Consider the following 21475-nt stretch of genomic DNA (forward strand, 5'->3'; position numbering starts at 1 on the left):
AGTGTGATATAGCTGCAGAGGGGAGGAAGCCTGTTTAAGGAGGCTACCCCAAAGTATTACAACCAGCAGAGCACAGAATTGGAACTTGCAGAAGTCCACTACAGTGGTGTACATCCTTGGAATGAAGCTAAGCCACTTTCTTGCACCTTACACAAAATAAATTCAAATGGATAAAAGACCTAAATGTGAGACAGGAATCCATCACAGTCCTAGAGAAGAACACAGGCTGAAACCTCTTCGACCTTGGCCACAGCAACTTCTTGCTAGATACATCACCAAAGGCAAGGGAAACAAAAGCAAAAATGAACTGTTGGGACTTCATCAGGATAAAAAGCTTTGCACGGCAAAGGAAACAATCAACAAAACTAAAAGGCAACCTAGAGAATGGGAAAAGATTTTTACAAATGAAATGTCAGATAAAGAGCTATTTTCCAAAATCTATGAAGAACTTATTAAACTCAACACCCCAAAACCAAAAACTCCAGTTTACAAATGGGCATAAGATTTCAACAGACATTTCTGCAAGGAAGACATACAGATGGCTAAGACATGAAAAAATGCTCATGGCCATCATGGAAATACAAATCAAAACCACAATGAGATACCATCTCACCCCTGTCAAATGACTAAAATGAGCAACTCAGGAAACAACAGATGTTGATGAGGATGTGGAGAAGGGGAGCCCTCTTACATTGTTGGTGGGAATGCAAGCTGGTGCAGTCACTCAGGAAACAGTATGGAGGTTCCTCACAAAAGTTAAAAATATAAATACCCCATGACCCAGCAATTACACTCTTAGGTATTTATCCAAAGGATATAAACAGTGATTCAAAAGAGCACACTGCTTATAGCAGCAATGTCCATGATAGCCACATCATGCATATAACTCAGCCATCAAAAAGAATGTATTCTTGCCATTTGCAATGATATGGATGGAGCTACAGTGTATTATGTTAAATGAAGTAAGTCATCAGAGAAAGAGAAATACCATTTGAACTCACGCATTTGTGGAATTTAGGATGGAAAACAGGCGAACATGTGGAATGCAGGAAAAGAAAAAATTTTAAAAAGGTGAGAGGGAGGGAAACGAGCCATAAGGAACTCTTACTGATAGAGAACAAACTGAGCATTGATGGAGGCAGGTGGGTGGAGGATAGGCTAGATGGGTGATGGGTATTAAAGAGGGCACTTGTGGGGCACCTGGGAGGCTAGTGGGTTAAAGTCCTGCCTTTGGCTTGGGTCATGATCCCAGGGTCCTAGGATTGAGCCCAGCATCGGGCTCTCTGCTCAGCGGGGAGCCTGCTTCCTCTCCTCTCTCTCTCTCTGCTTGCCTCTCTGCCTCTCTCTGTCAAATAAATAAATAAAATCTTAAAAAAAAAAAAAAAAGCAGGCACTTGTGATGACCACCGACTGTTGTTTGTGATGAATCACTGACGTCTACTCCAGCAACCAAGATTTCACTATACATTAACCAACAAAATTTAAATAAAAAAAGACAAACAACTCAATGGATTTTCATACTGACTTGAAAGTAATGATAATAAATATTAATAACCAACAAATTACATACCCTAGATGCAATGGACAAAATCTTTGAAATGCAGAACCTATCAATACTAACTCAAGTAGATACAGAAAATCTGAATGAACCTCTAACAAGCAAATATATTGTATTACTTCCCAAAACCTTTCCAATTAAAAAAAGTGAAGTACCAGGGATGACTGGGTGGCTCAGGCCCTCAAACTTCTGTCTTTGGCTTGAGTCATGATCTTGGGATCCTGGGATAAAGCCCTGTGTCAAGATCCCTGCTCAGTGGGGAGCTGCTTCTCCCTCTTCCTCTGCCCCTCTCCCCCGACTCATGCTTGCTCTCCCTCTCAAATAAATAAATGAAGTCTTTTTTTTTTTTTTTTTAAGCAAAGTACCCAATGGTTTCACTGGTAAGTTATATGGAAATTTAGAGAACGATGAACACCAATCCCTCTCGGACTTTCCAAAATATATAGAGCAAGGAATGCTTCATAACTCATTCTATGAGGTCAGAATAACGCAAGTAATAAAGTCAGAGAAAGACATCAAAAGAAAATAAAATTCATGAGTTACAAATGCAAGTGATCAACAAAATCTAGCAAACTGAATACAGCAACATTTCTTTAAGGTTTTAATGTTTAGGGGCGCCTGGGTGGCTCAGTGGGTTAGGCCGCTGCCTTCGGCTCAGGTCATGATCTCAGGTCCTGGGATCGAGTCCCGCATCGGGCTCTCTGCTCAGCAGGGAGCCTGCTTACCTCTCTCTCTCTCTGCCTGCCTCTCTATCTACCTGTGATCTCTCTCTGTCAAATAAATAAATAAAATCTTTAAAAAAAAAAAAGGTTTTAATGTTTAATTCCAGTATAATTAACATTAGTTTCAGGTTTACCATACACTGATTCAACAATTCTATACATTACTCAGTGCTCATCATGATAATTGTATTCTTAATTCCATTCACCTATTGTATCCATCCCCCAACCACCTCCTCTCTGATAACCTTCAGTTAGTTCCCTATAGTTAAGAGCCTGTTTTTGGTTTACCTCTTTCTATTTTCTATTTTTTGTGTCTTAAACTCCACATGTGAGTAAAATCATATGGTATTTGTCTTTGAGTAACTTATTTCACTTAGCATTATTCTCTCTAGCTCCATCCACGTTGTTGCAAATGGCCAGAGTTCATTCTTTTCTATGGCTGAATCATATTCCATGGTCTATATAAACCACCTCTTCTTTATCCATTCATCTATTGATGGACACTTGGGATTTTTCCATAATTTGGCTATTGTTAATAATGCTATAACATGGGGGTGGATTTGTCCCTTTGAATTAAGTGTTTTTGTATTTTGGGGGGGAAATACCAGTAGGGGAATTACTGGATCATAGGGTAGTTCTATTTTTAATTTTTTGAGGAACCTCCATATTGTTATCCACAGTGGCTACACCAGTTTCATTCTCACCAAAAGCACCAACTTTTTCTCCACATCTTCACGAACACTCGATATTTTTGCTTTTGATTTTAACCATTGACAGGTGTGAGGTGGTATCTCACTGTAGTTACGATTTGCACTTCCCTGATGGTCAGCGATGTTGGGCATTTTTCATGTCCGCTGGCCATCTGGATGTCTCCTCTGAAGAAATGTATCTTCATGCCTTCTGTCCATTCCTTAATTTGATTATCTGTGTTTTAGGTGTTAAGTTGTATATCAGTTTTTTTTTTATAGATTTTGGATATTAACTAACTCTTTATCGGGTATATCATTTTTAAGTATCTTCTCCCATTCTGAAGGTTGCCTTTATTTCCTTAACTGTGCAGGTTTTATTTTGATGTGTTCCCAATAGTTAAATATTTTTGCTTTTACTTCCCTTATCTCAGGAGACAGATCAAAAAATATGTTGCTTTGGCTGATGTCAAAGAAATTATTGTCCGTGGTCTCTTCTAGGATTTTTATGGTTTCAGGCATCACACTTAGAGACCAGACACCTTTAATTCATTTTAAGTTTATTTTGTGTATAGTATAAGAAAGTGGTCCAGTTTCATTCTTTTGCATGTAATTGTCCAGTTTTCCGAGCATCATTGTTCAAGGGACTTTTTCACAGTGGATATTCTTTCCTCCTTTGTTATTTACCATATAATGGTGGGTTTATTCCTGGGTTTTCTATTCTGTTCCATTGATCTACATGTCCAGTTTTGTGCCAGTACTATACTGTTTTGATTATTATAGTTTTGCAATATACTTGAGGTCTGGAATTGTGATACCTTCACTTTGCTTTTCTTTTACAAGACTTCTTCAGCTATTCTGGGTCTTTTGTGGTTCAGGGTTTTGTGTTCTAGTTCTGTGAATGTGCTGTTGGTATATTAACAGGGATTGCATTAAATCTGTAGATTGCCTTGGGTCACATAGACATTTTAACAATATTTGTTCTTCCAATCCATGAGCATGGAATGTTTTCCATTTCTTTGTTCCCTCTTTTTCTTTTTTAAAAAAATTATTTGTGTTGTTAGTCACCACACAGTACATCATTAGTTTTTGATGTAGTGTTCCATGATTCATTGTTTGCATATAACACCCAGTGCTCCATGCAATCCATGCCCTCCTTTAATACCCATCAGGCTCACTCATTCCCCCACCTTCTAAATACCCTCTGTTTGTTTCCTAGAGTCCACAGTCTCTCATGGTTCATCTCCCACTTTGATTTCCCCCTTCATCTCTCCCTTCCTTCTCCTAATGTCCTTCATGCTATTCATTATGTTCCACAAATAAGTGAAATCATATAATTTAATTTCTCTGCTTGACTTATTTCACTTAGCGTAATCTTCTCCAGTCCCATCCATGTTGATGCAAAAGTTGGGTATTCATCCTTTCTGATGGCTGAGAAATATACCATTGTGTATATGGACCACATCTTCTTTATTCACTCATCTGTTGAAGGGCATCTTGGCTCTTTCCAGAGTTTGGCTATTGTGGACACTGCTGCTTATGTTGACATTGCGGCATACTGGGGTGCATATGTCCCTTCTGTTCACTACATCTCTATCTTTGGGGTAAATACCCAGTAGTGCAATTGCTGGGTCACAGGGTAGCTCTGTTTTTAATTTTTTGAGGAACCTCCACAATGTTTTCCAAAGTGGGTGCACCAATTTGCATTCCTACCAACAGTGTAAGAGTACTCCCCTTTCTCCACAACTTCTCCAACATTTGTTGTTTCTTGCCTTGCGATTTTTGCCATTCTAACTGGTGTAAGGTGGTATCTCAGTGTGGTTTTGATATGAATTTCCCTGATGGCTAATAATAACGAACACTTTCCATGTGTCTGTTAGCAATTTGTATGTCTTCTTTGGAGAAGTGTCTGCTCATGTCTTCTGCCCATTTTTTTACTTGATTATCTGTTTTTTGGGTGTTGGACTTGAGAAGTTCTTTATAGATCTTAGATATCAGCCCTTTGTCTATAGTGTCATTTGCAAATATCCTCTTTAATTTCTTTCATCAATGTTTTATAGTTTACAGAATATAGGTCCTTCACCCTTGTGGTTAAATTCATCCCTACGCATTTTATTATTTCTGGGCAAGTGTAAACAGGGTCATTTTCTTAATTTCTCTTTCAGTGAAAGGATCACCTCCAAAGAAATGCACACAAGTGGGAATTTGATATACAGCAGAGTAGGTATTGCAGAGTAGTGAGGAAAAGGTAAACTGTTTATCACATGTTGCTGGGACAACTGCCTAAGCACTTGGGAGAACAGTCAATTTGCTACATCGTATCACACACAAAAGAACACAGGAAGATAATTTTATGAAGTTGGAGTAGAGAATTTTTTCACTGAAATATTTAATATCACAAACTATGAAGGAAAAGATCAGTAAAGGAAATGTTTGGTTGTATTAAAATTAGTAACTATTAAAACACACACACACACACACACACAAGCTGAAAGCTGCAAACTGGGATAAGTTTTGCTACACATTTGCAACTACGTAGCAGGAATATATATATAAACTCCTGCGAATCAATAATCATAACAGATATGAATGCACAGATTTTAGAGAAAAGGAAATACATGACCCATATTAATATTACAAACACAGCTTCATCAGTAAGTGAGACAATGCAGGTTTGAATTGCCGTAAGATAGCATTTCATATCTCCAGTATGGCACAAATAAAAGTTTGATGTAATAAATTTTGATGTAATAAGGATGCAATAATATGGAATAATTGGAATTCTCATCTTCTTCCAGTGGGACTGTAAATGCACAGAACCACTTTGGAAGTGTCAGATACAGGTAGTCAAGTTGGACATTTACAAACCTTATGACCTAGCAATTCCTTTTCTACGCATGTACCATAGTTAAAGTCTAACACATATAAACTAAAGACACATATAAAAATGCTCTAAATATCGAGTCTGTCATAATTCCAGAAACAGAAAATGAGAGTATCTGCTTTCTAACTATCTCATTTTTCTCTTTGGTATATCACATTCTGCCTTACATTGACACAACACTTTTCTTTACCTCCAGGGTTGGTTGGTTGTATCTGTCTGGGCTGCTTATAGGTTGTACATGCGGTCATGTGCCCATTAACTATCAATACTCATGATAATGTACAGAGAAAAATAAAATGAAATAGAATTAAAAATAAAAGTCCTGACTGCTATTGTCATGAGAGCCTTCACTTTCAATTGCCTTTGTTTATTAGATACTGTGCCTGTACAACCCTAACCCTAACCCATTCCAATCTTCTAGTCTTTCAAAAATGTTTAAAAACTAACCTTTATAGGGAGACTTATTAGGTTTATCTCAATCTTACATGAAGTTGGAATATTTTAATCCTTTTTTCCTGTATATACTATGATTCGTACATTTTCATTGCTTTCTGCATGTCATCAAATAATTTTTTGGGCAGATGATATGCACATCCATGAGGTCAATGTCAGCTGTATGGGACATACACTGTATTTCAAATACACAGCAAACACACAATGATGATCTATTAATGAAGTACACGGGTCCTTTCTTTCAGGCAAGCAATTTTTTTTTTTTTTGTTTTCTTTCTCTTTACATACTCCAGATCATCATCAGCTACTGACAGACTTTATTCCCTCCAATAGAATATACAGAAGCCATCCCTATCATTACCACTCCTGCTGGATGGTTAAATCGATACCATATGAAAAGCGGCAGGTAAAGGTTAAAAAGAATACTCATATATGACGTTATTTTGTTTTTCATCCTTTTTCACATGCATACATACTAGATTAATTTTCACTGCTCCCTTTTATCACTCCATGTGCTTACAATACTTATCTGTTTAGTTAGAATGTAAACAGAGGCTCCATAAGAAAGCAAATGAAGGTCTCAGAAGCTTCTAAATATAATCCCCCTTGTCTCACTAATTAGCTTTTCCAGGAGTTTCAGTCTCACCTTTGTTGAAGAACGTGCTAACCATGAAGCTGAAGAATATTGTGGCGATGGCAAAACACAGCAAAAAGACGAAGACAAGAGATGGGTCACTGTGCTGGATGACTGGCACAGGTTCTATCTAACAAAACAATCAGGAAGCCAGTTGAGTCATACTCTATATGGCATCACAGCAAAACGAAAGAAGAGAAATGAAACATCTTTAAACATTTTAATGGTCCTAGTGGAACTAATGACAAACCTCAGGGAGATGAGTAAACAATTCATTAACTACAAAAGGCCCACACATCTAGACTTAGTATGTTTATTAAGTTTAGTACGCCGAGAGACTAGACAGCTTCTGAATTTCCAGAGTGGTGTCAACAATAGGCACATGTTCACTTCCTGACAACCTGAATCCATTAGGCCCACACCACATTGCTTGTTTTTCCTCTTGAAGTTTAGCTATATCATACTACAGTGAAATAGACATTTGCCTTGGCAAAGAAAATAATGCACATCAAAAGGATGATAACTGAATACAAAGAGAGGAATGTGAAGAAATAGGCAGCCCAGAGCATCCAATTACTGAGTCCTATCATGAGCAGATACTCCTGTGGGAGAGTTCACACAAATCAAACATCATGTAAAACAATATAATTATACAAAATGTATTCACAAAGATTATCTGATTTCTTTCTGCCATAATCAAAATTGGTTAAATAAGAAATATTATCATGCCCAATTTATAGAGGAGGAGATTAATGACTTGATTAAAGTCACTCAGCTAGTGTGTGGCAATGCTATGAAGCTTATAAGCCTACAGATGATCTCACCAAAAATTTATCTGATATTGCTCAGGTACGAAAAACTCTTAAATAAGATTATAAACTGTTTAGATTAATATCCCCTTTCTTTTTATCATGCCCTCTTCTAGAAGGTATTAAATAATGTAAATATATTTTAATTAAATTATAAAAGATAGAAGCAAACACTAAAACCATGAAAAAAAGTAAGGGGGAAATTCAGTTTTAGAAATAATCTTTATGAACTATATTCTTCAAAGAATTGTTATTTCAAGTGTTAACAAAAGAACATAAAAAAGTTCAACTAAGCATATAGTGTAGAAAACCAATAAGAAGATTCAAATGAGTGGTATGAGCCTTCACAGGTCATTTAAAATATTTCTATTGACTTTCACTGATGTACCAATATTAAATTTTGTAACTTTAAGCTCTTCTAGTGTAGAGGGCAGAGACTATGCCTATCCATATCTGCCTGGCCCATACAAAGAGTTTAATAAATGTTTGCTGAAGGTACAAATGAATGAATGTGAAGATCATTGGAATTTGCATACTTTCCAAAGTTCTTAAAAATTGGCAAAGGTCCACTTTATTATGCACAGGGGACAGAAATAGGGAAAAATGGTTCCTAGCAATCAATGCTACAGCCAGACTTACTTAGCAAGTTTTCATAACCAATGAAAATGACAAAATTACATTTAACAAAAGAAGAAAGATTTCTGGGGTGCCTGAGCAGCTCGGTCTTTTGGGTGGCCAACTCTTGGTTTCAGCTCAGGTCATGATATTGGAGCCTGGGACTGAGTCCCACATCCAGCTCCTTGCCCAGTGGGGAATCTGCTTCAGGATCTCTTTGTACTCTTGCCCCTCCCACTGTTCTCTCCAAAATAAATAAATAAATCTTTTTAAAAAAGTGTAAAACTTCTACTCTGAAAACTGAAACACTGTTGAGAGCAATTAAAGGAAACCTAACTGTAGGAAAGACACACCATTAATAACCCATTAATTCAATATACTTTTGTAGGTTCTAGTTTGGGCAATTGGGCAAGAAAGAAATAACGGAGGCAAAACAGAATTACTTGCTTATGACATGATAGGAAATCGTACCAATTTCACCAAAAAAGTTTGTAGAATTAATCAACAATTTCAGTAAAGTTGGGAGGATACAAAACCAAAATACAAAAATCTTTTGCAGTTCTATTCACTAATAAAGAAATATTAGAAAGAGAAATTTTTTAAAAATCCATTTACAAATGCAGCAAAAAGAATAAGATACCTGGGAATAAATTTAACCAAGGAAGTGAAAGACCTATACACTGAAAACTCTAAGATATTGAAGAAAGAAACTGAAAACAACACGAACAAATAAACAGGTATACCATGCTTGTGGATTGGGAAAATATTGGTAAAATGTCCATACTACCCAAAACAATGGACAGATTCGATCCAATCCCCATCAACATTCCAATGTCATTTTTCACAGAAGTAGAACAATCCTAAAATTTTTTTTTTTTATTTGAAAGAGAGAGAGGGATCACAAATAGGGAGAGAAGCAGGCAGAGAGAGAGGAGGAAGCAGGCTCCCCGCTGAGCAGAGCGCCTGATGCAGGGCTCAATCCTAGGACCCTGAGATCATGAGTTAAGCCAAAGGCCGAGGCTTAACCCACTGAGCCACCCAGGTGCCCCTAACAATCTTAAAATTTATAAGGAAACACAAAATACCCTAAACAGGCAAAGCAATCTTCCGAAAGAAGAGAAAAGCTGGAACATTTCATTCCTGATTTCAAACTATATTACAAATCTATAGTAATCAAAAAAGTACAGTACTGTCATTAAAACAGACATTAAGACAGACATTAAAACATTGAGCAATGCAACAGAGTAGAGAGCACAGAGATAAACTCACACATATATGGCCAATTAATTTATGACAAAGAAGTAAAAAATACACAATGGGAGAAGGACAATTTAGAAAAATATATATATATAAGGTATCAAAGTAGATGAGACAATGTTACATGTAAACCAGATTCCACACTTAAAAAGAGTGGAATCTTTTTAAAAATTTAAAAAATGACTCCTCCAAGTAGAATACAAAGTCAACAAAGATCAGTTGAACTTCTATATACTACCAATAAGCAATCTAAAATGGAAATTAAGAAAAAATTCTATTTACAAGAACATCAAAATGAGTAAAATATGGGGTGCTGGGGCGCCTGGGTGGCTCGGTGGTTAAGCGTCTGCCTTTGGCTAAGTTCATGATCCCGGGGTCCTTGGATTGAGTCCACATTGGGCTCCCTGCTCAGGGGGAAGCCTGCTTCTCCCTTTCCCAATCCCCCTGCTTGTGATCCCTCTCTTGCTGTGTCTCTGTTAAATAAATAAATAATCTTTTAAAAAAATATGGGGTGCCTCAGTGGCTCAATCAGTTAAGTGCCTGCCTTCAACTCATATCATGATCCAGGAGTCCCAGGATCAAGTCCTCAGGATCGAGTTCCAAATGGGGCTCCCTGCTTAGCAGGGAGTCTGCCAATCCCTCTGCTCTTTACCCTGCTCTTTACCCTGCTGGTGGTCTCTCTCTCTCTCTCAAATAAAAAAATAAAATCTTTAAAAAGAGTAAAATATTTAGGAATAAACTCAACCAAGGAGGTGAAAGACTTTTATAATTAAAACAATGAAAAGTGAAAGATCTCTACATTTTTGAGGCCAATACAGTCCCATAAAATTTTTAAAAATTAGAAAAAATTAGAAAAAAATTTTGGTGAAATGTAGAGCAAACAGAATTTTCATATGTTGCTAACAGATGTGAAAATCGGCAAAATTTTACTGGCAAACTTTAGCACTATATGCTGAAGTTAAATATGCATAATCTAACATGCACCAAAAAAAAATGTGTAAAATATTCATAGAAGAATTACTTATAAAATCCTAACTCCAAACCCTAAAGGAAAATAGATAAATTGTGATAGTCATACTATGGACTCTTAAAACTCATATATCTCAATGAATATAAATGAACTACAGCTACATATTTAGCTGAAAGAATCACAGACACATGTAATACACTGCACGATTCCATTTATCAAGGTCAAGGCAGACAAAACTAACTCATAATATTAGAAATCAGGTTAGTGTGTACTTTGGGGAAAATGTTTGGAGGCGTTCACAAGAAGACTTCTAGAGTGTTAGCAGTATTTTATTTCTTACGGGGGTCACGATAAAATGGGTATACTTTCTTCATGAAAGTTTGAATGCTAATATCTCCTCAAAATTCCTAAGTTGAAAACCTAGTCCCCTGTGTGACAGCATGTTAAGGTGGGGCCCCTGAGAGATAATTAGTGATGAGGACTGAGCCCTCATGAATCCTCATGAATTATAAAGGAGACCCCAGAGAGCTCACATTTCTTCTGTTACATGGGAAGACAGTGATCGATGAGGTGCCATCTACAAACCGCAGAGCAGTTTCTCATCAGACATTCTGAATCTACTGGCGCCTTGCTCTTGGACTTTCCAGGCCGCAGAACTGAGGCAAATATGTTTCTATTGCTTACAAGTTATATAGTTTATGATATTTTTGTTACAGTAGCCTTAATGGGTTAAAATATAGATACTTCTGATTTGTGTACTTTTCTGTGTGTACGTATGTTATACTTCGATGAAAATATTTTAAAAATGAAATGTAAGTGTTCTGTAGTTTCTAGAGTACAGATCCTTTACCTCTTTCATTAGGTTTATTCCTACGTATCTTATGGTTTTTATGCAATTGTAAATGGGATCAGCACCTTAATTTCTCTTTCTTCAGACACACTATTTAAGGTATAGAAATGGGACTGATTTCTGTTCATTAATTTTGTATCCTGTCATGTTGCTGAATAAACATTGTTAAAATATCTATGCTGTATGGTTTCACTTATTTGTGGAGCATAACAAATAACATGGAGGACATGGGGAGATGGAGAGGAGAAGGGAGTTAAGGGAAACTGGAAGGGGAGGTGAACCATGAGAGACTATGGACTCTGAAAAACAACCTGAGGGTTTTGAAGGGGCAGGGTGGGAGGTAGGAGGAGCCAGGTGGTGGGTATTAGTGAGGGCACGTGTTGCATGGACACTGGGTGTGGTGCAAAAACAATGAACACCGTTGTGCTGAAAAGAAATAAAAAAAAATGTCTATGCTGCCCAGAGCAATCTATACATTCAGTGTAATCCCTATCAAAATAACATCTATATTTTTCATAGAGTTGGAATAAACAATTCTAAAATTTTTATGGAACCAGAAAAGACCCTGAATTGCTAGGGGAATGGTGAAAAAGAAAACCAAAGCTGGAGGCATCACAATTCTGGACTTCAAGCTCAATTACAAAGCTGTAATTATCAAGACAGTATGGTTCTGGCACAAAAACAGACACACAGACCAATAAAACAGAATAGAGACTCCAGAAATTGACCCTCAACTCTATGGTCAACTGATCTTTGACAAACCAGGAAAGAATATCCAATGGAAAAGACAGTCTCGTCAATATATGATGCTGGGAAAACAGGACAGCCACATGCAGAAGAATGAAACTGCATCATTCTCTTACACTATATACAAAGATAAACTCAAAATGGATGAAAGACCTCAATGTGAGACAGGAATCCATCAAAATCCTAGAGGAGAACATAGGCAGTAACCTCTTCAACCTTGGCCACAGCAACTTCTTCCAAGACACATCTTTAGAGGCCAGGGAACCAAAACAAAAAAAATGAACTTTTGGGACTTCATCAAGATGAAAAGCTTCTGCAGAGCAAAGGAAACAGTCAATAAAAATAAAAGGCAACCTATGGAATGGGAGAAGATATTTGCAAACAACAGTACAGATAAAGGGCTAATATCCAAGATCTATAAAGAACTTCTCAAACTCAACACTCAAAAAGCAAATAACCCAGTCAAAAAATGGGCAGAAGACATGAACAGACACTTCTCCAAAGAAGACACAGAAATGTGGCTAACTGACCCATGGGAAAAAATGCTCCACATCACTTGCTGTCAGGGAAGTGCAATTCAAAACCATAATGAGGTATCACGTTACACCAGTTAGAATGGACAAAATTAACAGTCCAGGAAACAACTACTGGCAAGGATATGGAGAAAGGAGAACCTTTTATACTGTTGGTGGGAATGCAAGCTGGTAGAGTCACTTTGGAAAACAGTATGGAGGTTCCTCAAGAAGTTAAAAACATGCAACTAATGAATCACTGAACATGGCACCAAAAAGTAATGACATCCATGCTGTCACAAATGATGAGATCTCGTTTTTATGGCTGAGTAATATTCCATTGTAGCTATATGCAACATCTTCTTTATTCATTCATCTATAGATGGACTACAAACAAATCAACAAAAACAAAGACATCTCTATAAATACAGAGAACTGATGGTTGCCAGAGAGGAGAGTGGGGGGGGGGGATGGGCAAAATCAGTGAAGGGGAGTGGGAGGTACCAGCTTCCGGTTATCAAATGAATAAGTAATAGGGACGAGAGGTACAGCATAGGGAATATAGTCAGAGGTATTGTAATAGTGTTTCATGTTGACAGATGGTAGTTACACCTGTCCTAAGCATAGCATAATGTGCAAATGTGTCCAATGCTGTACAGATGAAACTAATGTAACACTGTGTGTCAACAATACTTCCATAAAAAATTCCTTCTTCAATCACAGAATCATAGAATCTTGGAATTGATTTGTATCTAACACAGCTCCACAAATCCAGTAGATTATTTCTCTGTAGTTCTCCTTATTCCAGAGATGTTTGACAGCATTTGGCATTTAAATTACATTTGTAAACAATAACAACAAAACAAGGAGTAGGCAGAGGCCAAATATTAGAAAATGTATATGCTTAAGTGGAATTTATTCAGGAGAGAACAAAGATAAATACAACTTTAAAATCTATTTATAGCCATCTGTGTTATAGGACAATAACCCTGGCAACAATGTACAATGTAGATTCAGAGGAAAGCTGAAGGGTGAGGAGATGTGTGAAAAGGGCCCAGAGTGAGAAGAGGTGATGGTGAGAAACAATGTGAGGCTGACCTGTGAAGGGTGCAGCCATTAAGAGAGGAAAGAGAGAAAAATGACATGATTTAAGACTACACAAGGAGGACAAGTGAAATGGAGAGATGACTGATGTTAACAGCCACATCTAACGGCTGTTGAACACTCACTAGGTATCTGACGATGTACAAAACACTCAGCTGCTGTTTCCTCCTTTCCATCTCACAACATCAGGCCCAGCTGCTTTGATGGTGATAATTTCTTACACAATATCTAGCTTACTATTATGACAGCCCTCCAAATTAGTTGTTATTATTATATTCAATTTATACCTGAGAAAAAAGGCTGGAAAAGTTACATGACATGTCAGAGTCAAAAAATAATAGAGATAGGATTCAAATCTATGATTTATCAGAGTTCCTTAAACAAATTAGGCAATAAATCAATTATATATAATTATATAAATCATCTCTCCCTATTTATACTATAATAGTATTGTATATCATAGGTGTTAAATATGTAATAATAATATATTACTTATAATTATATATGCTAATAATCATATATTAATTATAAATTAATCATCAGTTAAATGACTGTATTTTGAACTGCAAAGATTCTGGCCATAACACAACATGGTCTCTACTAAGACATACAAATTCTGAAGGGGACAATAAGAGGTCATTTAGAAAAAAAAAAAAAAAACTCAGGAAAACTAATCATAGAATTACAGAATCTTGAAATTTACTTGTATCTAAATTCATCAAGACAATTCCATTAGTCCAGTTGATTACCCAGTTGCAACCCAGCTATTCCAGAGATATTTTAGAGCATTTGGCATTTAAATTCTATTTGCAATAATCTTGTGAAATAGTCTTCTAGAAATAAAACCAAAGAACTCCAATAAAAACAAAATTCTAGAAAATTGCCAAGAGAAATCAGTGTTCACTTTCTGGCTGCTACTGAAACATGACCATCTACCAGAGCTGAGTGGGTAGAAATAATCCAGCCTCCAATTTATGCTACAGATCCAGCTTTCTCTCCAGAAGCTCTATTTACCACAAGAAAAGCAGAGTTACCTTCAATCGCTTTTCCTTTTCCCACACGATAGACTGGATGAGGGTAAGATAATTCATAGAGAAGATAAATAAGATTACTAAAGGGATGAAAATACCAAAAAAGGTAAAGAAGTAATCATGAGAATATTCTGGATATGGAAATCTTTGAACAAAGACGGTGACATCTTGGAATAGCTTTTGTGTAGCTGTGTGGTTATAATATTTCATGATGGCCTGATCCACGGCATGCTGCATTGCCAGAAACCCTTCAGTGATGTACCCTAAATGACAAAACAAGGATTGCTAAGTACAACAGAACCAGAAATAGCTGAAATGAACAAAGGGAAATGTAACTAAAGTATGTCAGAAACAACAAAGTTAATTATCGTAAAGAGGCTCTTATTAAAATAGTCTAAATTTCACAGCTATTATAGTTTCCCCATAACTAATAATATTTTAAATATTAAATATTAAATATTTTTTATTATTTAAATTTTTATCTACTTGAGTATGTTTGATACACAATGTTACATTAGTTTCAGGTGTACAATGTCGTGATTCAATATGTGTATATATTACGCTGTGCTCACCACAACTGTGGATAACATCTGTCACCATACAATGCTATTACAATACAATTGACTATATTCCTTGTGTTTTGCCATTTATTCCCATGACTTGTTTATTCCTTAACTGGAAGCTTGTATTGCCCATTCCCCTTCACCCACTTTGCCTGTCCCTCCCTTTGGCAATCATCAGCTTGTTCTCTGTATTTGTAGGTCTGATTCCGCTTTTTTTTGCTCATTTGTGGGTTTTCTAGATTCTTTTTAAAAGGATCCTAATTCCCAGCTACCCAGAAAGGAAAATATTGTGCGAAATTACAGAGCTGCTTTCTGCAATTTCAATAAACTGGATGAGAACTGAATAAACTATACCATAGGAGAAGACTTTAATTTGGTACCCTTGATATTTGAAAAATTAAGTGAAGTTCATACTGAGTGAGTTACATGAGCTGATGTCCACTAAAACAGAGCTACTCAGGGGCGCTTGGGTGGCTCAGTGGGTTAAAGCCTCTGCCTTGGGCTCAGGTCATGATTCCAGGGTCTTGGGATCGAGCCCAGCATTGGGCTTTCTGCTCAGCATGAGGCCTGCCTCCCCCTCTGTCTCTGCCTCCCACTCTCTCTCTGCCTGCCTCTCTGCCTACTTGTGATCTCTGTCTGTCAAATAAATAAAATCTTAAAAAAAAAAAAACAGAGATACTCAGTGTGGTCCTTGGATATGTGGCAATATGCAAATAGCTACTTACCGTTACATAAGTTTAGCATAAAAATGAGCAAACACTTAAAAACTTTTATTAAAATTTGGCAATGCTAAGACATCTAAAAACTGAATTTTCTGTTCATCAACATAACTTCCTTATAGATTTTGAATGTGAATCTGTGTCACATTTTCTCCCTTCTGGGTCCCACCTTACTCTTTTAATAGAGTCCTTCACATAGGCTGAAATACTTAATTTTAATGAAGTTTAATCTGTCAATTTTTTCTTTTATAGTAATACCTTTTCTGTCTTAATGAGTCACTGCTGGCCCCAAATTCATGAAGATACTCTCATAAATTTTGTTATGGAAGTTTATGATTTCAGTTTTTATATTTATGTTTATGATCATCATGTTATTTAACTAAGGTGTAGATATGGGTTAGTGATCAAGATTCATCCTTTCCATCCACATACCATGTTATTCCATCACAATCTGTTCAAAAGATTTCGTTTTCCTTGTGAATTATACTGGTGCCTTCATGAAAAAAAAAATCAAACTATTTTATGTATATATGTATATATGTATACGAGTCTATTTCCAGACACCTCATTCTTTTCATTTGTATTTGTTCATCATTACACCTATATGGCAATGTCTTAATTATGTAGATTTATAATAAGTCCTGAATGTTCTTTGACACTGACATTCCTTTTCAAGATTTTTAAAAAAACTAATCTAGATCCTTTGTATTTCCATATAAATTTTAGATTAGGCCTGCCATCTTTTCCAAAAAGACTGCTGGGATTCTGACTTTCACTATATTGCTAGTACAGCTCAATTCAGGGAAAAGCTGCATCCTAACAATTTTGAGTAACCCAACCAATGAGATTTAGATATATCATCACTTGTTTAGGTGTTTAAAATTTTCTCTCAGAAATATTTTGCTGTTTTGGGTATAGATTTATAACTTATTATTGTATAGTACATCTTGTAAATTAATACATTATATGTATTATAAATTATATTGTATAAATTATATGTATTCTAAATTATTAAATTATATTGCTAAATTAATACATTTTATGTAGTACTTTTTTGTGGATCTCCTCACAATCACCTACATAAAATGATTTTGTCAACTTCACATAAAGATAATTTCACTCCTTCCTTTCCAAAATCTATACCTTTTATTTCACTGCCTTTTTCTGATACAAGCTAGGATTCCCAGTAATATGCTGAAAGGAATTGATGAGAGCAAACATCTTTATTTTGTTCCTTATTAGAGGAGAAATGTTCAATACCAGGAAGATACAAATTTTTTACACATGTACTTAGATTCAGAAATTTTCAGCATTTCTACTTTTATTGCTACTTTGGCTTGGAGAGTTTTTTAAATACACTTTTTATTTTGGAAAAAAATGTAGTCTTACAGAAAATATGCAAAAGTAATACAGAGGGTCCTAAATACCATGCATTCTCAACAGAGTTATAGAGCCTAAAGCCACATGAAACAGATCTGTAGTATATCTGCAGTATTAAAATTTCATGAGAGGACACACTTAGGGAAAAAATGTCCAAAAGGCTTCCCTACAAGGGCAATAATGAAAAAAAGACTGAAAAATATTACTTATACCCTGCACCCAGCTTCCCAAATATGACATCTTATATTACCATGGTACATGGTACTAAGAAATTAGTATTGACACAAAACAATTTCCAGTTTATACAAACTTTGTTTGGGTTTCACCAGTCTTCCCCTAGAGTCATTTTTTTCCTATTCCCACCTGGGATACTACATTGGATTTAGTTGTCACGTCTCCACAGTCTCCTCTGATCTATGAAACTTAATTATCCTTTCTTGTTTTTCACGACCTTGAGAGTTTTCAAGAATACTGGGCATGTATTTTGGAGTACGTTCTGTATTTTGTATTTGCATGATCTTTTTTCACTAACAGAGTTACAAGTTTTACAGAGGTAAAGTGCCCTCTTCGTCACATTGTATCAGAGAATATTTGCTAATAACAACATGACATCACAATACTCAAAATTATTTTAAACTCTTTGTCTGCCAATTCCAGTATCTAGCTTATCTGTCCACTTACTTATATTGACTCTTTTTTTCTTTTAATTTTATGTAACATTTTCCTGCTTGTTTGCATATCCTATAATTTTGGATCTTGTGCCAGAAATTGTGGTGAAATGAACAGTGGACACTAAAGTATATAATTGTTTGTTCTGTTTTCTTAAAGATGCTAGTCCCCTCCTTTGTCATACACCTAAAGGGAGGAGCTGACCATTTAAATTCCAAGAGTTTAGTTGAGTTGAGTGGAACCTGGATAAAAATACATTGTTCCAATGTACAGAAAATTTACACAAGCTTTTGGACACAGAAAATTTTAAATAAAGAAATCACCAGCAATATAGAAAGTTAAAAATTAACAAATTTCTATCACAAGCTTGAAGAAATTAAGGTATAAACAAGTGATGATTCTTATTATATTACTTGGATATTAAAATAAGTATAACTAAAGATAGACTCACCAGGCTGTCCCCCATTTGAATTACTTTGACTTCTGGGTCCCAAAGAAGGAAAAGGTGGAAAGAGAACACCTGTTTCCCAGCCGTCAGTTCTGAAAAAAGTCACATACTTGTTCCTCTGAAAACTACTGAAACGCAGAAAATATTTTACCTGTAAGGAGCAAAAAGAACCAATATCTGTAAGTGAAAAAATAATTAAGTGAGAATGAGAAACAAAAGGAAGTTAAAGAAAAATTGCACATGTATGATTCTGAGGCAGAGTGTCGAGCACTAAGCAGATTCTGAACATCAGCCAATGGAGCAGACTTGTCGTGTGGCTAGTGGGGGTTTGTGGTAAGCAAACATTGCACACCATTGCCAATGTCTCTTTCCCAAAATAGACAGGTGGCATGCATACTGAAATGAAACATACCAAAAGGTATTGCTAATTTCTCTTCCCATTATGGCAGCCAAGTGTTCCAACAGGAAAATCTCTTCCTTTCCTAAAAGTGATTATAACCTAAGAAAGAATCCCACATGAAGACAGATGAGATATGTGAAAGTATAAAAGTGAAATACTGCATGATTTCATTATTAAATGAAAAGATAATACTAATTCTAGAGAACTAAACTTCAAGGTAGATCATGATGGATCTAAGTAGCTTTACAAGACAGCAAATGGTCCAGCAGTTGCCTAAAGTCAGGGGTGAGACCAGAGAAATCAGTAACACCAGAAAGGGCAGGCAGATATCATAAACCTAGGTAAATATTAATACACTCAAGTTACCAAGACAAAAGCTTTAGGCACTTACTGTGTGTTCAAGGATTAAGATAAAGCACCTATTCCTCAAGGAGCTCAAATTCTAGTTGAGACTATATATATATATATATATATATATATATTTACATGATAGCAAATTCAGTGATAGTAATATGTACAGGGCATTTATGGGAAGATGAAGGAGGAAAGGGGTGGGTGTGGTTGGGAGAGCTACTGCAGAGCGAGTCACAGTAGCAATGTTAAAGGTATGAATCAGCTAAGTGGCCGGAACAGTCGGGAGATCGTACAAGGTGAGGTTTGAGCTGTACCAAAAACATTTTGACCGCACTCTATGTATATACACTGATGAGCCTACAACAGCATCACTTACACTGAATCAGTGACTTGAGGGAATTTTATAAACATGAAAGGAATGAGAGAATGATGGAACAGAACAGAAGATACCTACAACTATACTTATGACCCAGAGATTTTCTTTACTTTTTCATTCCATTGACAACCATCTGTATCTTAAATGTAGAATGTGCATACATCTCTACCATAACCTGGTTATTTCCCTCAACACCAGGGACGCCAAGTTCAAAGCACAGTCCTCATCTCTCTTCTTGAAAGTTGCTATCAGAATCTCAGAGTCTGCCCATGTCCTAATTCTGATTCTGCTTGGCTAAGCCTTAATACTGTGTTCCAGATTTAGATTTTGGAGAAAAATGATGAGATTCAGTCAAAAGAAAGAGGTACATTTTCATGTTGTGTTCCATCCTGGTGAAGATGCATCTGCTTTAGCACCTCAGGTCTTTTGACCTGGGAAATGTGCATGTACTTCACCATCACGCACAGAGTTGGAGACAGCAGCCATATTAGATACAGTGGTAAAGGTCAATGTCTCCCAGGATTATGATTTATAAGGAGAAAACCTAGTATGTGGTGAATTCAATTCTTCCCCCATCTACATAAAGCTGTGGCTAAATAAAGGCATCGACACAAAAATTAGATATGGATTTAAATCTCTACTCTACTATGTACAAGCAATATGATTGTGGGTAAGTTGCAGTCTCCCCACTTAATAAATGAAATAATTACGCCTTCATTAAGCCTCAGAAATGCAAAGTACACTTAAGATGTTCCTACATTAAAAACTTCTTACCTTAAATGGCAGGGGATCGTTGCTATTTTGGAATTCATGGTCAAAAATGATAGCAACCAACACTTTTTTAGAGTTATTCTCTTGCTTAACATACTTTTCAAAATCTCTTTCTGAAGAAAACCCTTGAACTGTAAAGAGAAAAGAATCAAATGCATGAGTTGCCCACATAAAGGCAAACTCTCTGACTGCCCTTTCTATCTATAAAATGGGAAAATGCTTTACATGGATGAAAAACTATCAAAATATAAATTTCAAAATACTGCTGCTCAATCATTGGCATAACAAACTAATGGACATTAGGAATGCATAAAAAATTTTAAGAGTTTTACAAATTTTGGGTGCCTGGGTGGCTTAGTCGGTTAAGCATCTGTCTTCAGCTCAGGTCAGGGTCGCAGGGTCCTGGGATAGAGCCCCACATTGGACTCCCTGCTAAGCGGGGAATCTGCTTCTCCCTCTCCCTCTGCCCCTCTTCTCACTTATGCTCTCACTCTCCCTCAAATAAATAAATAAAATCTTTAAAAAAAGAGTTTTAAAAGTTTTATCGTAAGTTTAAAATATAACTAATCACTATAATAACTGCACAGTGAAATAAGGTAAGGAAGAGGGATATTTCCAATGTGTTTTGAAATTTCCACCTTGGAAGGAAATTACAAAATTGATCCATGCAATCTATTCAAAGTCTTAGAAGATGGCAATCTATAATACCTGTTGAAAAATACTCAGAAGTTGAAGAATGAAACTTCACAACTTTAATACTTGAGGTTATTATGTGTCATAATCATTATTTTTTGTATAGTTGGGAAATGCCAAGTATGCTGCACTTTTCTCAGGGTGAGCACAGCTGCGCTATAAATCCCAAAGGTATGAGTAAGGTCTCAGGGACCAGAATCAGATTTGCACCTACACAAGGTGACCAGAAGCAAGATGAAACAAAGTCCTCAGAGAATTCAAATGATTAAA

General features: G+C 36.2%; 1 protein-coding gene across 1 annotated transcript in view; it reads right to left on the reverse strand.

Moving 5' to 3' along the window:
* Positions 1 to 21475, reverse strand: part of LOC123933949 (phospholipid-transporting ATPase ABCA3-like) — a 133634-nt gene that overhangs the window by 107889 nt on the left and 4270 nt on the right. The window contains 5 exon segments of the mRNA XM_045993739.1: positions 6950 to 7067; positions 7423 to 7539; positions 14836 to 15095; positions 18615 to 18762; positions 20516 to 20643. Of these exon segments, the coding sequence (XP_045849695.1) occupies positions 6950 to 7067; positions 7423 to 7539; positions 14836 to 15095; positions 18615 to 18762; positions 20516 to 20643 (771 nt within the window).

The sequence above is a fragment of the Meles meles genome, chromosome 21, assembly GCF_922984935.1.
Source record: "Meles meles chromosome 21, mMelMel3.1 paternal haplotype, whole genome shotgun sequence".
NCBI classification, from domain to species: Eukaryota; Metazoa; Chordata; class Mammalia; order Carnivora; family Mustelidae; genus Meles; species Meles meles.